Source organism: Protopterus annectens, chromosome 16.part0 (assembly GCF_019279795.1).
Source record: "Protopterus annectens isolate FY-2018-M chromosome 16.part0, PAN1.0, whole genome shotgun sequence".
NCBI classification, from domain to species: domain Eukaryota; kingdom Metazoa; phylum Chordata; order Ceratodontiformes; family Protopteridae; genus Protopterus; species Protopterus annectens.
In genome coordinates, this window is record NC_056750.1 from 696,836,153 (window position 1) to 696,851,764 (window position 15,612).

The 15,612-nt window shown below is 37.5% G+C and overlaps 1 protein-coding gene across 1 annotated transcript in view; it reads right to left on the minus strand.

Moving 5' to 3' along the window:
• CARMIL3 (capping protein regulator and myosin 1 linker 3) overlaps positions 1 to 15,612 on the minus strand; it is a 3,552,770-nt gene that overhangs the window by 589,004 nt on the left and 2,948,154 nt on the right. The window contains exon 21 of the mRNA XM_044058175.1: positions 15,294 to 15,466. Within this exon, the coding sequence (XP_043914110.1) occupies positions 15,294 to 15,466 (173 nt within the window). The remainder of the gene's footprint in view (positions 1 to 15,293; positions 15,467 to 15,612) is intronic.

Sequence of the window (15,612 nt, forward strand, 5' to 3'; positions counted from 1 at the left end):
CACACATATATATATATATATATATATATATATATATATATATATATATAGACACACACACACACTCACACACAAACACACTGAAGGAGACAGATTACTAATACATTTTGTGATGCCCACCACTACTACCAATATGTGATGGTCACCAATATCTGTCATCCCCATGCTGGGCCAGTAATCAAGGAGCCTGAATCCTCACCACTGACATTACAGGGGGAAGTGCACTTGGAATAAAAATGGATACACTCATTATTTCCAGATGCAGACCTCTCTGCATCAAGTACAATTTCTCGTAAGAGCACACAGGAAACACACTCAGCCTGGGGTCTACATGTCTCTGTATGTGTTTCCCTCCAGATCCCTAGTAAGATTCCCCACTGGTACAGCTGTAAGGTTGGGTCCTCAGCTGAGTGTCCAAGCCAAGTCCTCCACACCCTCTCTGTAAAACGAGTACTTTGTGTCCCTGCCCCAAGAAGCTGATACAAACACACTAAGAGATTTGATTTTTCACTCTCACTCACGCACACACACCTGGGAAAGGCTAGCACCGATTTACCTGTTGTGACCCCTTCTTCCCAAAGTATAAGTTAGTTATCACCACCACCAGACATTCTACAATCAGCTACTTTAAGGCCCTTAACAAAGGGTGTCCAATTATACTGTGTAATATTAATATTAATACAAATGGTAGTTATTCACCAAGATGGCTAGGCCTTCTGGAGTGGCCCACACAGTGTCACCAAATAAATATAAGTACTCTCAAAGGTTAGATACTTTCTACAAAAACCAGCCACAATAAAAGTTAATAATAAATAATAAAATAACAGGAAAATACTGAATATATATTCACAGTAAGCACAGAGTTCAGATCACAGGAAATATTGAAAAGAACATTCAAGGACAGACTCAGGCAAATAAAGAAAAACAATATCTAAACTTAGCTTCACTATATTCCTGACAGAAACTCTCTATTTGTAATTCTTCCCAGCTCACCTTCCACTGGAAGTCTGGTATCCTCTGAGAGCGGTGCCTCACTGTTAGCCTGGATACTACTACTCACCTCTGCCCTTGCAGTCACTCTGCCAAAGGGAACATCAGTACCTACCAGTAGCTGTGGCTCACCTTCAGTCTCACTGCTACAGGGTAGCTCCCTCCCTGAAGTAGCCAAATTACCAGTCCTGACTTCATGTGTGTGGTCTGTCTGGGTTTCCCCAGGCTACCAGACCCACATGCCTGTCTCCAAGCCTGACTGCTTGTCACTGCATGCACACGAGGTACTGCATTATCAAAATCATTCCCTTCTAAGACATCTGCAGGAATATTCTCAAACACACCTACTTACTTGGTTCCTTTTCCACCCTCCCAGTCAAGGTGAACCCTGGTCAAAGGCATCTAGAATGGGATCCCTCCTAAATCTTTGACTGGAGTGGACTGCCCAAGCAAGTATTGCTTCTCTTTAACCACTGCAGGCTTCACAAAGGTTATATCAGAGGCTGTGTCTTTCTTGGAAGTGGCCTGCTTTCCATCCACCACGACTGAATATAAACTAGGCTGGCAGTTTGGTACCCCTATACTCACCAAACAACTTACCACTGACATTCTGTTATTCCCACTTGCTGGCTCCCCCACCTTGCCTCTGTGGACATCTAAATGCTACATGGCCCTACTGGTTACATTTAAAACATTTAACCCTTGATCCTGGCCATGTACCTGAACTAGTGGCTTCCCCTGTTATAGACTGACTCTGTTGGGGTGGTTTAGGCCATTGGTTGCCTTATATCCCTATGCAGGACTGGGTATCTCTTTTCTGTGCAGTGATGGCTTGCTTGCTAGGCATAGATCTCCTTTTCTTTCCAGTTCATTTGCAGAGTTGCATTCCCTGTCTACCAACCAGATTATCATGTCCTCGGGCAAAGTGCTAAGGGCTTGTTCCCTCACCAAAATTTCTGCCAACCCTTGAAAATGGTGATCTGACACTCACCCACCTATGAAAATAAGTGCTTAATTCAGCAATATAATCACATACACTTTCATGTGCCTTGCGTCTAAACCTCAGATGTTAACTTAAAAAGTTGTAATAAACAGTTCTTCACTTTTTCATAATCTAAACAATCAGTATCAGACAATTTAGAAACAGCCAAAAATAGCTGAAAAAGGCAACACCAAAGTAGATAAGCCTTTAAAACAAACTTTTAATACAATTGGTTATAAAGACAGTGAGCGCTTTCACGTTATCACAACGTTTCATTAGACTTTAAGTAAAAACCATTAACTGCCAACCATAAATAGTAAATTCAAACCCTTCTGGCCTATGGTTCAACAGAAACAATTATGACATCATGTTGAAATTTAAAAAGACATGCTTTATAAACAACATTCTTTGAAATATATACATAAATAAAGCATGCATCATAAGAAATACCTGTAAGACACACATGCATTGAATATATATTAATATAATACATAAAGTTAAAGTTAATATCTTATGCACATATCTACTAACTATTGCCTTCATTTAACATTCCTTAAAAAAAAAAAAAAAAAAAAAAAATAATAATTTTGTTTGTAAATTGCTATGAATTGTCACTATACTTCACATTCCAGCTGTACTAACATTTTCACATGCTTATATGTACTCTTCTGTTCACTTTTACAAACTATTACACTATTGTATTTTTTACTTTTTTTAATTTTACCTGATATTATGCCATTGTATTGCATTTTTTACTTTATTTTATATTTATATTTTATTTTATATGTTTTACCTGATATTGTATCTATGGAGCTTTTCTCCCTAGGACTCCATTGAAAATGGGTTCACTCGGCCCAATGGACCATCCTGGCAAACAAACTTCAAATAAAATAAATAAAAATAAAAAATTTATAAATATCACAAAAATACACACATTTGTATATTTAAATAAAATTAAAGAATGTACGTAGTGTAGTTCATTCTAACAACTAACTAAAAACAGTATATACGTATGCTTATGTCTAAAAATCATTCACATAAAGCTGTGAAAATTAAAATTCTATTTAAAGTGACTAATGTGCATGTGGTCTGGCTGATAAAAAAGGTTTTAACGTCATCCTATCATTCAGTCCACTCATTTTATGTGCTTGCAAGCGTATTATCCATTTATTATCTCTACCCTCCGTGTAAGTCTTAACATTCCCTAATCGGCCTGATTTCTTAATCAGTTCTAATGCTCTAAACTTAAATTTATGTATCATACCATAGGTTAGCACATGTTTAGCTAATGTGTTCTTATCTTCTTTATTTATAGTATAAATATGCTCTCTTACTCTTTCTCTGAGGGTCCTATTGGTTTTACTTACGTAGAAGGACTTGCATACCTACACCAAGTCCCTCGTCTTACAATACGCATATTGTTTAAACACATAATCTTGTCTCGTATCAGGGTGAACAAATGTATTATCACCTGCCATGTATGGGCACTGGTTGCTGCCCCTACAAGTAAATGTCCCATCTGTCTGAATATCTTATAGTATGAATCTTTTCTTGCTCATAACAAAGTATTCGCTTAAGTGATTTTGTATTTCTATACGTGTATATCGGCCTATTACCTACTATCGTAGTGATATCGTTATCTACATTCAATCATCTCCAGTTTCTCTCTATTACTTCTCTTACCTTATTATTCCTATTAGTAAACGGAATAATCACTTTAAGCCCCTCATTTCTTCTTGCATTCAAAACCTTCTTCATCAACCCTGTCAATATTTGTATTCCTTTGGAAGTATGGTCTTCCTTTTCTATTCCTATGTGACATACTATTATACATAGATCTCTCTATCTCACCATCTTTATAACCTTGTTGTTTAAAGTTATCAGCCAGTGTCTTACATGCTTCTCTGTAAGATTCATCATGACCGGTAAGTCTTGATACCCTTAGTATCTGACTCTTCATTATATTAAGATAAATGTGAGTTGGATGCATGCTGCTCCGATGTAACAAACTGTTTTTCCAACATTGTTTCCTAAACATATTAGTGTGTAATCCATCTTCCTCCTTGCTCAATTGCACATCTAAAAATTGTAATCTCTTCTGGGAACTAACACATTCAAAAGACAGAAAATCTGTTGCCCCATTCAGATATTCCACAAATTCTTCCAGTCATTCACTAGTGCCCTTCCATGCAAGAAAAACATCATCTACAAAACGTTTGTAGTAACCAATGTACTCCCCATAATCACCACTGTTCAATACATATGTCTTTTCCCAGTATGCCAACACTAGGTTGGCATATGAGTTCGCACACAGGGTGCCCAATGCCACCCCCTTGGTTTGTAGAAAATATTCCTCTTCATAGATAAAGACATTATTATTCAATGCAATGTCCAACAATGACATGTATCTCATAATGAGATCCCTTGGCACTCCTTCTTCAATTAATAAGAGCCTAACATACTCCATTCCTGTGTTATTTGGTATGGATGTAAATAAAGAAACAAAATCAAGTGAAACCAAAAGTTCATTACCGTTGTTTGCATCAGAAAAAACATACCCAGCATAGGTCTCTAAGAACTGCTGTGTATCTCTAATTATAGTGGATACACCATCTACCACTGGTCTAAGTTGTTTTTCCAAATAAATGGAGAGAGTTTCTGTAAGCCATCCCCTACCTGAGACTATAGGTCTCATACTGGGGTCCATCAAACTTTTATGGACCTTCGGCAGTCCCCTGAAAGTGGGGATGATCGGTTTCTCAACCAAAAAGTATCTATACAGATCTATGTCTATTACTCTACATAACAGAAGGTCATATAATTCACTATGAACACTTTTTATGATCTTGTCTAGTTGCACCTTACTTAATAACTTATAAGTGTTGTTGTCAACCAATAGTTGCTCCATTTTCCTCTTGTAGAAATCTCTCTCCAAAAACACCACAGCTCCACCCTTGTCTGCCTGTCTAAGTATATCTCAGCATTGTTCTGCAGTCTATTCAAAGCTTCAGATTCTTTACTAGTTAAATTAAAAAAGTCAGGTCTGGTGTGTGACATTGACAATTGTAATAAATTACTTTCACAAGCTCTTTCAAATGAAATGTAGAAGGTTTTTTAAACACTTTATAACCATTATTCATATTATCCACAAACATCATTTTCAGCGCCACATTTCTAGTGAACATTTTAATGTCTATAATCACATCCATTAAGTCAGAATTTTTAGATGGTATAAATGAGAGACCTTTGTTCAACAGAGATCTCTCACTATTAGAAAGTATGTACCTGGATAAGTTAATAATCAAGTCCTCTGTATCGGTCATAGCACCTTCCGCTGAAATTCATACGTCTCTTCTGAACCCTTGCGCTTCCTCACACGGTTCTGTGGAGACCAAACTTGCCTCTCTATCTGGCGTATTGTTAATGGAAAGGAAAAAAGGTTATTGCTATCATCTGCCGGTATCTCCACATTCCCTGTGGAAGTTGTGGCCGTTTCCTGTTGAACTTGTTGAACTTTCCTCCTGACATCCATGCTGCTCAGGTGTGAGACAACTTCTCTACCTGGCAAACATCCATGAGCACTGCTATTCTAAGTTCCCTTCAATTCTTCGGTTTGTTGCACCACCTGTGCCATTGTTTCTGGTGTCGTCATCGTTGTACCTTTGGTGATCCGCCCCTCTCTGCTTGTGGAAGGTGGAAATGCTCTTCGTGTGTTGTTAGTAGTCTCCCTGGGCCACGAGAAGACATTACCCCTGCGGAAATTGTTGAAGTCTCTCTCCAATTTCTTCTTCTTCTGTAATAACTTATTGTCAAGTGCCGTTAAACTTCTATGTAGGTAAAACCGATAGGACCCTCAGAGAAAGAGTTAGAGAGCATATTTATGCTATAAACAAAGTAGATGATAAGAATGCATTAGCTAAACATGTGCTAACCTATGGTATGACACATAAATTTAAGTTTAGAGCATTAGAACTGATTAAGAAATCAGGCAGATTAGGGAATGTTAAGACTTACACGGAGGGTAGAGAAAGTAGATGGATAATACGCTTGCAAGCACATAAAATGAGTGGACTGAATGATAGGATGATGTTAAAACCTTTTTTATCAGCCAGACCACATGCACATTAGTTACTTTAAATATAATTTTAATTTTCACAGCTTTATGTGAATGATTTTTAGACATAAGCATACGTATATACTGTTTTTAGTTAGTTGTTAGAATGAACTACACTACGTACATTCTTTCATTTTAATTTTATTTAAATATAAAAATGTATTTTTTATATTTACAAATATATGTATTATATTAATATATATTGAATGCACATGTGTCTTACAAGTGTTTCTTATGATGCATGCTTTATTTATGTATATATTTCGAAGAATGCTGTTTATAAAGCATGTCTTTTTAAATTTTAAATTTCAACATGATGTCATAATTGTTTCTGTTGAACCATAGGCCAGAAGGGTTTGAATTTACTATTTATGGTTGGCAGTTAATGTTTTTTACTTAAAGTCTGATGAAAAGCTATGATATCGTGAAAGCGCTCACTGTCTTTATAACCAATTGGATTAAAAGTTCGTTTTAAAGGATTATCTGCTTTGGTGTTGCCTTTTGCAGCTATTTTTGGATTTTTCTATGTTTATTCTGAAAGGCACTTTATCCAGGACTGATTGAGTGTTTTTCTTTTAATTTAGAAACAGCAGCTACAGCTTTACCATGGAGTAAGGGTGTGAAGAACTGTATCTAGAGCTCTCGGTCAACATTATATTGTTTGCATAGTCTTTCAAATACATGACTAATACTATCAAAATTATAACTTTTTTGGTACTGACAAAGGAGTTTACTGACCTTTATTAGGTCTGGGGTATGGTTACTCCCTTCCCCATTACTTCCATGACCCTAGCAAAGAGTCAGCATTTCCTTTACATGTTGCCTCTGTCTCTCATTTTCTTTGGCTTCCAAATTATGCAGTCTCACTGCCGATTCTACTTTGATCCCCAAACACTGCAGTCTCTTTGCTGATTGTAATTCCAAAAGTTTGGAAACCAGTTCAAGTTTTTAACTTCAGACAGATTTTTAAGTCCTCTGAGGAAAAGTTGAACTGTCCTGTTTCTGAGAGCTGTACATCCCCAATGCCAGTCTGATTGTCTTCATGGCTGCTGGTCTATGATGCAGCTGTGATCAAGGCAGCAATTATTTCCCCTTTAGTGAGGCTGGCATGCACCAGTCCTTTGGCTTGGTGCATCTCAGCCATCTGGTTCCTTGTCAGTTTGCCATATTCTTCTGTTGACATTCTTGCCTGCTCTCCTTGCCTAAGCTAAGAAATAGTAAATAAATAAAACTATTGTAATATGAAACTCAGAATGTCTACCTTATGGTTGCTTGAGAGTAAAAACACCTTTTTTAGTGACCACTGCTTACAGGCTACAGGAATACAATATGCACACCACTGCACAACAATGTGTGAGCATGTGATGGTCCCATCACTGCCAACCAACATGTGGTGCCTGCCACTGCTTACCAGTATGTGAAGGTCAGCAATATGTGCCATCCCCATGCTGGGCCAGTAATCAAGGAGCCTGAATCCTCACCACTGACACTGGAGAGGGACGTCCACTTGGAATACAAGTGGATACACTCAGTATTTCCAGATGCAGACCTCTCTGCATCAAGTACAATTTCCCTTAAAAGCACACAGGGGACACACTCAGCTCAGGGTCTACATGTCTCTATATCTGTATCCCTCCAGGTCTCTAGTAAGACTCCCCACTGGTACAGCTGTAGAGTTAGGTCCTCAGCAGAGTGCCCAAACCAAGTCTTCCAGCACCCTCTCTGTAAACCCAGTGTTTTGTATCCCTGCCCCAAGTAGCTGACACACACACACACACACACACACACACACACACACACACACACACACACACACAGATTTGATTTTTCACACAAGCATACCTGGGAAAGGCTGGCATAGATTTACCTGCTGTGTGCCCTTCTGCGCAGAGTATAAAATGGTTATCACTGCCACCAGACATTTCACAATCACCTACTCTAAGGCCTTTAACAATGGGTGTCCAATTATACTGTGTAATGTTAATACTAATACAAATGGCAGTAGTTCAACAAGATGGCTAGGCCTTCTAGAGTAGCCCAAACAGTGTCATCAAACAAATATAAGTACTTTCAAAGGTTAGATACGTTCTACAAGGACCATCTGCAATAAAAGTTTCAAATATATTTAATAATAAATAATAAAAAAATTGGAAAATATTGAATATATATTCACAGTAAACCACAGAGTCCAAATCACAGGAAGTATTGAAAAAAACATTCATGGACAGACTCAGACAAATAAAGAAACACAGTATCAAAATTAAGCTTCACTATATTCCTGACTGAAACTTAAAGAATCACTATTCCCTATTTAAATAATTTACTACCGCAAGGCAAGATTTTGTGGGTGAGGGTCTTTCTAGTCAGGCTTCCCAAACAGAATACTCAGTACTCTGAGATTTCTCTTTGTAATATCTATAATATAATTTCCAAGAGGACTGTCAGAATGACCTCATCTGGTCACTTGACTTTAAGTTCTCACAGTATTCCCGTTTGAAGCTGAGACAGGAATTTAGCATAGACGGCTACAATACACATCTAAATGTTGATTGCAATGCCCTGGAGCTTCCCCTCTTTTACTGAGCTAATGAACAAAGGCTTCTCCCAGAGGTAACATCTCTTGTCCTATTCAGCACTGTGGGTGCCATTTTAATGCTTTAACAGCTCATTTATATTTCCCTTATTTTTCTTAAAATAAGCCAACTGGTTAATTTCTTGCTGTCCCAGTATCCTCTATTAAAACATATACATATAATTCAGTTACAATAATCATGTACATTTCATTTCATTTCAGCAGGGTGCACTGCTGATACATTTTAACCCAAGCAAAGCTCACAAATAAATTTTTAGCACAAACATCTGTACAAATCACTTTGATATACAAATGGCATACAGTTCTAATACATTTGTAACACAAGCATCTTGTAAAAATCAGGACTTATCATTCTTCACAAAACTCCAGCTGGCCATGCTGACAGTTGCCCATATCATCACACATACTTAAAGTTTGCAGGCTTTTCCTGTCATGCATTATCAAAAACATTCTTTATTGAGTACAGGAACAAGCCTGTTATGCAAAACTGCCTTTGTGGGGTTTTTTAAATGTTTTTCTTCTTGTGGTAATAGTCATATTACCAGGGAGGTACTAGACTGACACTAATAGAATGATTACCCAAAATATAATGGTGGTAATCCCATCAAACCTTAAAACCCTAAATATTTTTTTCCAAAGCAAATTACCTCCTATTAATTGATAGGTAATTTTAAAGCTCCCTGTAATGCTGAAAAAAAGGATGCCTATGCAGAAGTATATACAAATGCCCTGTATAACCACTTAAACAACTGCATAGAAATGGCAGTACCTGACCAAACTAAACCCAGGTCTAGCTGGAAAAGCAAGCCTCACTGGTGGACCACTGGCGTAAATCAACTATACAACAGATGGAAGAAATTCCTGTCTAGAAGTAATCCTTCATTAATCTCAACAGGCAAATCAGGGAACTAGTCAAGTCTTCAAAAGCTAAATATGAGACTAAAATAGCCTCCAATGCAAAGAAGTTTTTAATAATGTCCAGAATCTTAAGGAAAACTATCAACAATGTGCTGAGTTGGCTGTGGATACCACTACCTATACTCATCCAGAACAAATAGCAAACCTGCTGGCCAATAAATTCAACTCAAATTTCATCTCCTCATCACCTCTAGTCACTCCTGACAAAATACCCGCTTCCATTCCTTTGCCTGGTAGAACAAAAGAACAAGCTGTCACGGCAATCTCTAAAGCTAGAAGCATGGCATCAATGGACCCTGATGGAATCCCAGAGTGTTTTTTTTTAAATGGGTCTATATCAGAACATCGAAGTTTTAAAACTTTGAATTTTCTAATATCGACCCGTTTTGAGTGAGCGCTAAAAATAGCAAAGCTGCAGAACACCAAATTCTTTCCTAGGGAAAGAATTTGGTTGGCCGGTTCTGTGGCTTTGCTATTTTCATCGCTGTGGTGGAAAGTTACAGGTTGGTTTAAGGTAAGTGTGCAATTGTGTGGTCGTTAGGGTTAGGACACAGGTTACGTGAGTTAGGGTTAGGGTGTGGGTTAGGTGAATTAGGGTTAGGGGCGGGTTAAGTGAGTTAGGGTTAGGGCATGGGTTAGGTGAGTGTGCGATAGTGACAGACCTTAGGGTTAGGGATTGGGTTAAGGTAAGTAGATAGATAGTAGTGTATGTACAGATTAGTGTAGGGTTAGTTGTAAGATTATAAGCGTATATGTGTTTGATTTGATGTTTTTTAGGTGTGCTTGTGTTGTGTGTATGTGTTTCAGAATAGCTGTTCTGAATGTTTGATATTATGTGGTTTAGATATTTTAGATTCGATGAAATAGAGTTCGCTATTTTCATCTTTCAGTAGCTTGATATAAATGCTTTTAAATAGCTTGAAACATGACCTAGCAGACCCACTCAAATCTCTATTTAACCACAGTCTCCATACAGGCTGTGTTCCAGTAGAGTGGAGGACAGCTACGGGGAAACATCAACTAACCTAGGAAACTACCAACCCATAAGTCTGACTACCCTCATATGCAAGGCTGTGGAAAAGATAATCATGGACCTGATTAACAATGACATAAGAAATCTTTAGACTCTATATACAACCCAGCTTGGCTTCATCACGGGCAGGTCCTGCCTGCTTTAGCTCGTGGACTACTTTGAGAAGGTCACAAAGGCCATGGATGAAGGTGAGACAATGCATACTGCCTACCTTGACCTGGACAAGGCATTTGACACAATACCCCACTCTGGTATTATAGATAAACTCACAAAATTGGGCATAATCCTGCACGTCACCAGATAGATAGCCCAATGGTATATGGATAGGGCACATGTTGTTTGAGTGAGGGAATCTGCATCCAAGAGGTCAGTCATCAGTGTAGTACCACAGGGCTCAGTTCTGGGCTCCTTCCTATATGAAATATACTTCTCAGATATCAAGGCAAATCTAGATGGTCTTTGACCGAGTTTGCTGATGACTGCAAGTTGGGAGTAATCATTAACTCCCCAATTGATGTTGATATCCTACAGAAAGGTCTGTGCAGACTAATGAGTGTGTCAGAGCCATGGCCTCAAACTAAATGCAAAGAAGTGCATAATAATACCCTTTGGGAAACCAATACCCCTGCAAATTGCAACAGTGATAGTACCCCCCTAAGAGTGGACCCAGTGGTGAAAGAGCTGGGCACTCACATAGATAGCAATCTGAACTTTGACCACCATGTATCCACGGTGCTGAGGAAATCCTTCTCTATGGCTCAGCTTATAAGTAAGGGCATGGCATCCAGATTTAAGGATGTCATAGTACTACTGTACTCAGCCCTCATCAGACCAACAATTGAGTGCAATGAGCCTTTGGCATATACCTTGCCAGGCACTTGCAACAGCTGGAGCATCTTCAGACGTTTCTCACCAAAAAATACAGGGTATAAGCAACATGTGTAGACCACTGAAAAATCCTATCACTGTATTCAGACTCCTACTGATTACATAGGGATGATCTGTGTGTGACTTACAAGGCAGTCTCTGACTCTGTTGGAAATGTTGCACATTCATAAAACTAACTGTATGAGGGTTACCTGCTACAAAGATCTAAACGTTATCTCTGTCATGATAGATCATGATGGAGACACAGATGTGTGTCCCAGAGGTTGCTCATCCTCTGTAATAGGCTTCCTGTTCACATGAAACAGAGTCTCCTTCCCTGACTGTCTTCAAGCACAATCTGGACTGAAGGATGGAAAATCAGAAGAGATAAAAAATTGAGTAAAATCTGGGTAAAACTGTCTAGGCTATTAAGGGCTCTTGAGCATTTAACCTAGTAATTTCCTATGAACTTATGAGTCTTATGTTGGAAGATGGGACTCCCACATAAAAACGTGTGTGTGTTTTTTTTTGTTTTGTTTTTTCTGCATAACGTTCAAAAGAGGCTACTTTTTGTTTTGTTTTTCTTTTGGTTATTTGTATAGTGGACATTGTATGTATATACACACACACACACACACACACACACACATATATATATATATATATATATATATATATATATATATATATATATATATGGTTTACTATCGTTTGTGCGAATGACAGTCTGTCAGCAGCACTACTGCTGAAAATCAGAATGTCGTGCACACAATTTAAATGGATGGGATAGTCAAATACTCTTATGTGAATGCAGTAGTGCATTCAACTATCTGCATGGAGATCACGGTACACTGGGGATTGGAAATTCATCCACATCCCCACTGTAGTGCGATCTCGGAGTTAGAATATATTAGTAGTGAGGGTGTGGAAGTGCAGGGGGTTGCAGCCCCCCTGCAAAAACATTATATGTCATATAAGTGTCTGATTTACATCAGCTCCTATATGGCTATCACGTGATGGTTTAGGCAACAATGTCAACTCAAATGTGTCGATCATTTGGGTCAACATTGTGGCCATTCGGAATGTTTGTGCTCAGTTTTACTTTTCATTGTTTTGAATGACAAGTGTTTTGCCGTTCGAGCAAATGATAGTAAAGCTGTAAAGCTGTATAAATATACATATATATATATATATATATATATATCTATATATATCTATATATATATATATATATATATATATATAGACACAATATGCACATATGCATACATAAATGCTTCATATCTTTCTATGTATGTGTGTGTGTGTGTGTGTGTGTGTGTGTGTGTGTGTGTGTGTGTGTGTGTGTGTATATATATATATATATATATATATATATATATGTGTGTGTGTGTGTGTGTGTGTGTATATATATATATATAGATATATATATATATGTGTGTGTGTGTGTGTGTGTGTGTGTGTGTGTGTGTGTATATATATATATATATATATATATGTGTGTGTGTGTGTGTGTGTGTGTGTGTGTGTGTGTGTGTGTGTGTGTATATATATATATATATATATATATATATATGTGTGTGTGTGTGTGTGTGTGTGTATATATATATATATATATATATATATATATATATATGTGTGTGTGTGTGTGTGTGTGTGTATATATATATATATATATATATATATATGTGTGTGTGTGTGTGTGTGTGTATATATATATATATATATATATATATATATATATGTATGTGTGTGTGTGTGTGTGTGTATATATATATTTGTATGAATGTAAATACAAATATATGGTGACACTCCTCCTCGTGTGCATTTTGTCCCCCCAGCCCTAGACACTGTCCCATATCCCTATCCTTCTGTTGTCTTGTAAACGCAGCATGCCATTGCATGACTTCCTAGGAGTCTCATGTCTACATCTCCTCCCCCCATGACGATGTCGCACATTCCCTCTATGGAATTCTATGGTCAGTAATGTGTCAAACTACTTGTTAATGGTGGGAGACTGGAGATTCATAACAGCCACTCAAGAGGTACTTTACTTTTATCAAGTGAATTATAGTGGGAAGGAAACTCTATAATGAGTGGTTCACCAGCTTTTTTTTATTATAGACAAAATATGGTTTGTAGAGCATAACTTTATATATTTAAAGACTGACACTAACAGAATAGATACCCACAACTGTTGCAAAGGCAGCTGCTAACACCGGGGACTAGGGATCATGAAATATTTTTTTTTAAATAACATGGACTTGCATGGAGGTAGAAAACTACACAAAGTGGCACAGAATGGCCAACATATTTCAGATACATTTAGGTTGCAGATGATAGTCTATTTCAGGGTTTCACACTGTTTGGCCGCACATACAGTATTGTTTCTGTGGAAATGCTGACAGTAGAAAGCTAGATGTTATGCATTGCTGTGGCAAAGGGGTCTTTACTTCATTTGTCATCATACACAGGCACAGAAAGTTTTTCCTGTAAATGACCACACTCAGTCCCCTACTTGTTCATGAACTTCCTGGACAGCTCTTGAAAAAATTGTTATTCTCATGGCAACAGTGTTTGATGGCTTAAATGCCAGGCAGTAATAAAATAAGATAACCAAGTTTATATTGAAGTAAAGAAATGCTAAAACTCATGGTCAGTAAAGAAAAACAGCATACTCTAAACAAGATTAAAAGTGCAATTTTTGAACAAAAATGCATATGTTCTCCATTACATAAATATCTACGTGTTCAAGTATGCAAAATGCAACTGAGGTATTGAGAAAACGTCATCTGGAATGGGAGGCTTTCCCTGATAAATGTACAGTGATCTTACGGCTCTGTTACATTATTCCACTTAGTATTAGCTTTTGCTAATTTAATGGGTGAATTCTACCCAAGCTATGTTCCTCTGCAAACTGCATCTACAGCATAAGGAAATAACAATAAGCATTGCTTACAGTGATGGAAAACACATGATACATAGTACAATGGTGCAATCAAAGTGAATGGGAAAAATATAAATTTTTCAAAACCAAAGTCAAATCCAAGTTGGAATGTGGTAGTACAGTATGGCCTTCCTATGGAATGGCTTGGGCACTTACGGTTGCATTAAAAAACAAGGAATAATGGCAGATAGATACCTGGGCCATCAGAACAATGCATGTGGCCACATGTAACCTAGTCAGAAAGTACTACAGAGCCTGAATAAGAGAACCAATGAGGGTATCATCTGAGGGTTAAGACAGAGATTGTACTGTACTGAAAACAGTCAATGTTCAGACTTTTAAAATACTTTGGTTCAGTTAAGGTTTCCAATGAAAACTACAGTATACTGCTATAAGTACAGTCCAGTCAGTTCTTAATCTGGCACTGCCATCTGTCTTTCAATGAATGCATGAAAATATTGTTTAAAAGGTCTCAAGGCATTGCAGTACAAATACATACTGGTCTTTACGTACACTATTCTTACACAAATAGCACAATATTTTATTTTATTACCAGAACCATATGTCATTAACACAGCAGGTGCTTATGAAGTTTTACACTGGAAATGTTGCAAAGTTAAAAAGAACAAAATGTACTAATGTAAAATGACCTCTTACATTCAAATGCTCAGTTTTACAGGAAATTACCGTTAGCAGACTTTATTCCATCAGAATCAATTCCTGAACATGACAAGCAACATGTTCTTGTTATCTTGTTTTGCTATGTCAAGGTAATTTATCAGAACATATCTGCATGCTGTAGAAAAGTATGTTATTCATTACACAGCTGAAACTTTAGGTTAGACGTACCGTAGTGTAGAGTTAATCTGCAGGGCTTTGGCTAGCATTTTGGCACCAATGTCTTCCATTATATTTCCACTGATGTCCACTTTGGTAAGGCAAACATTACTGCCTAATGCATTAATAAGAATGCTTGTTCGAGACTTCAAACGTGAATCTGCCACTGATAACGATTGCAGGGCCTGTTTATAAGAGAAATAAGTCAGTAAAATAAATATTAGGTACAAGAAAACCATTTTTTGTTATCTGATACATAACTTCACATATTTATACAGGCTTTAGAAACTAAGTATGTGCAAAACTTGATGTGTCAGTTTTAGTAACTGGC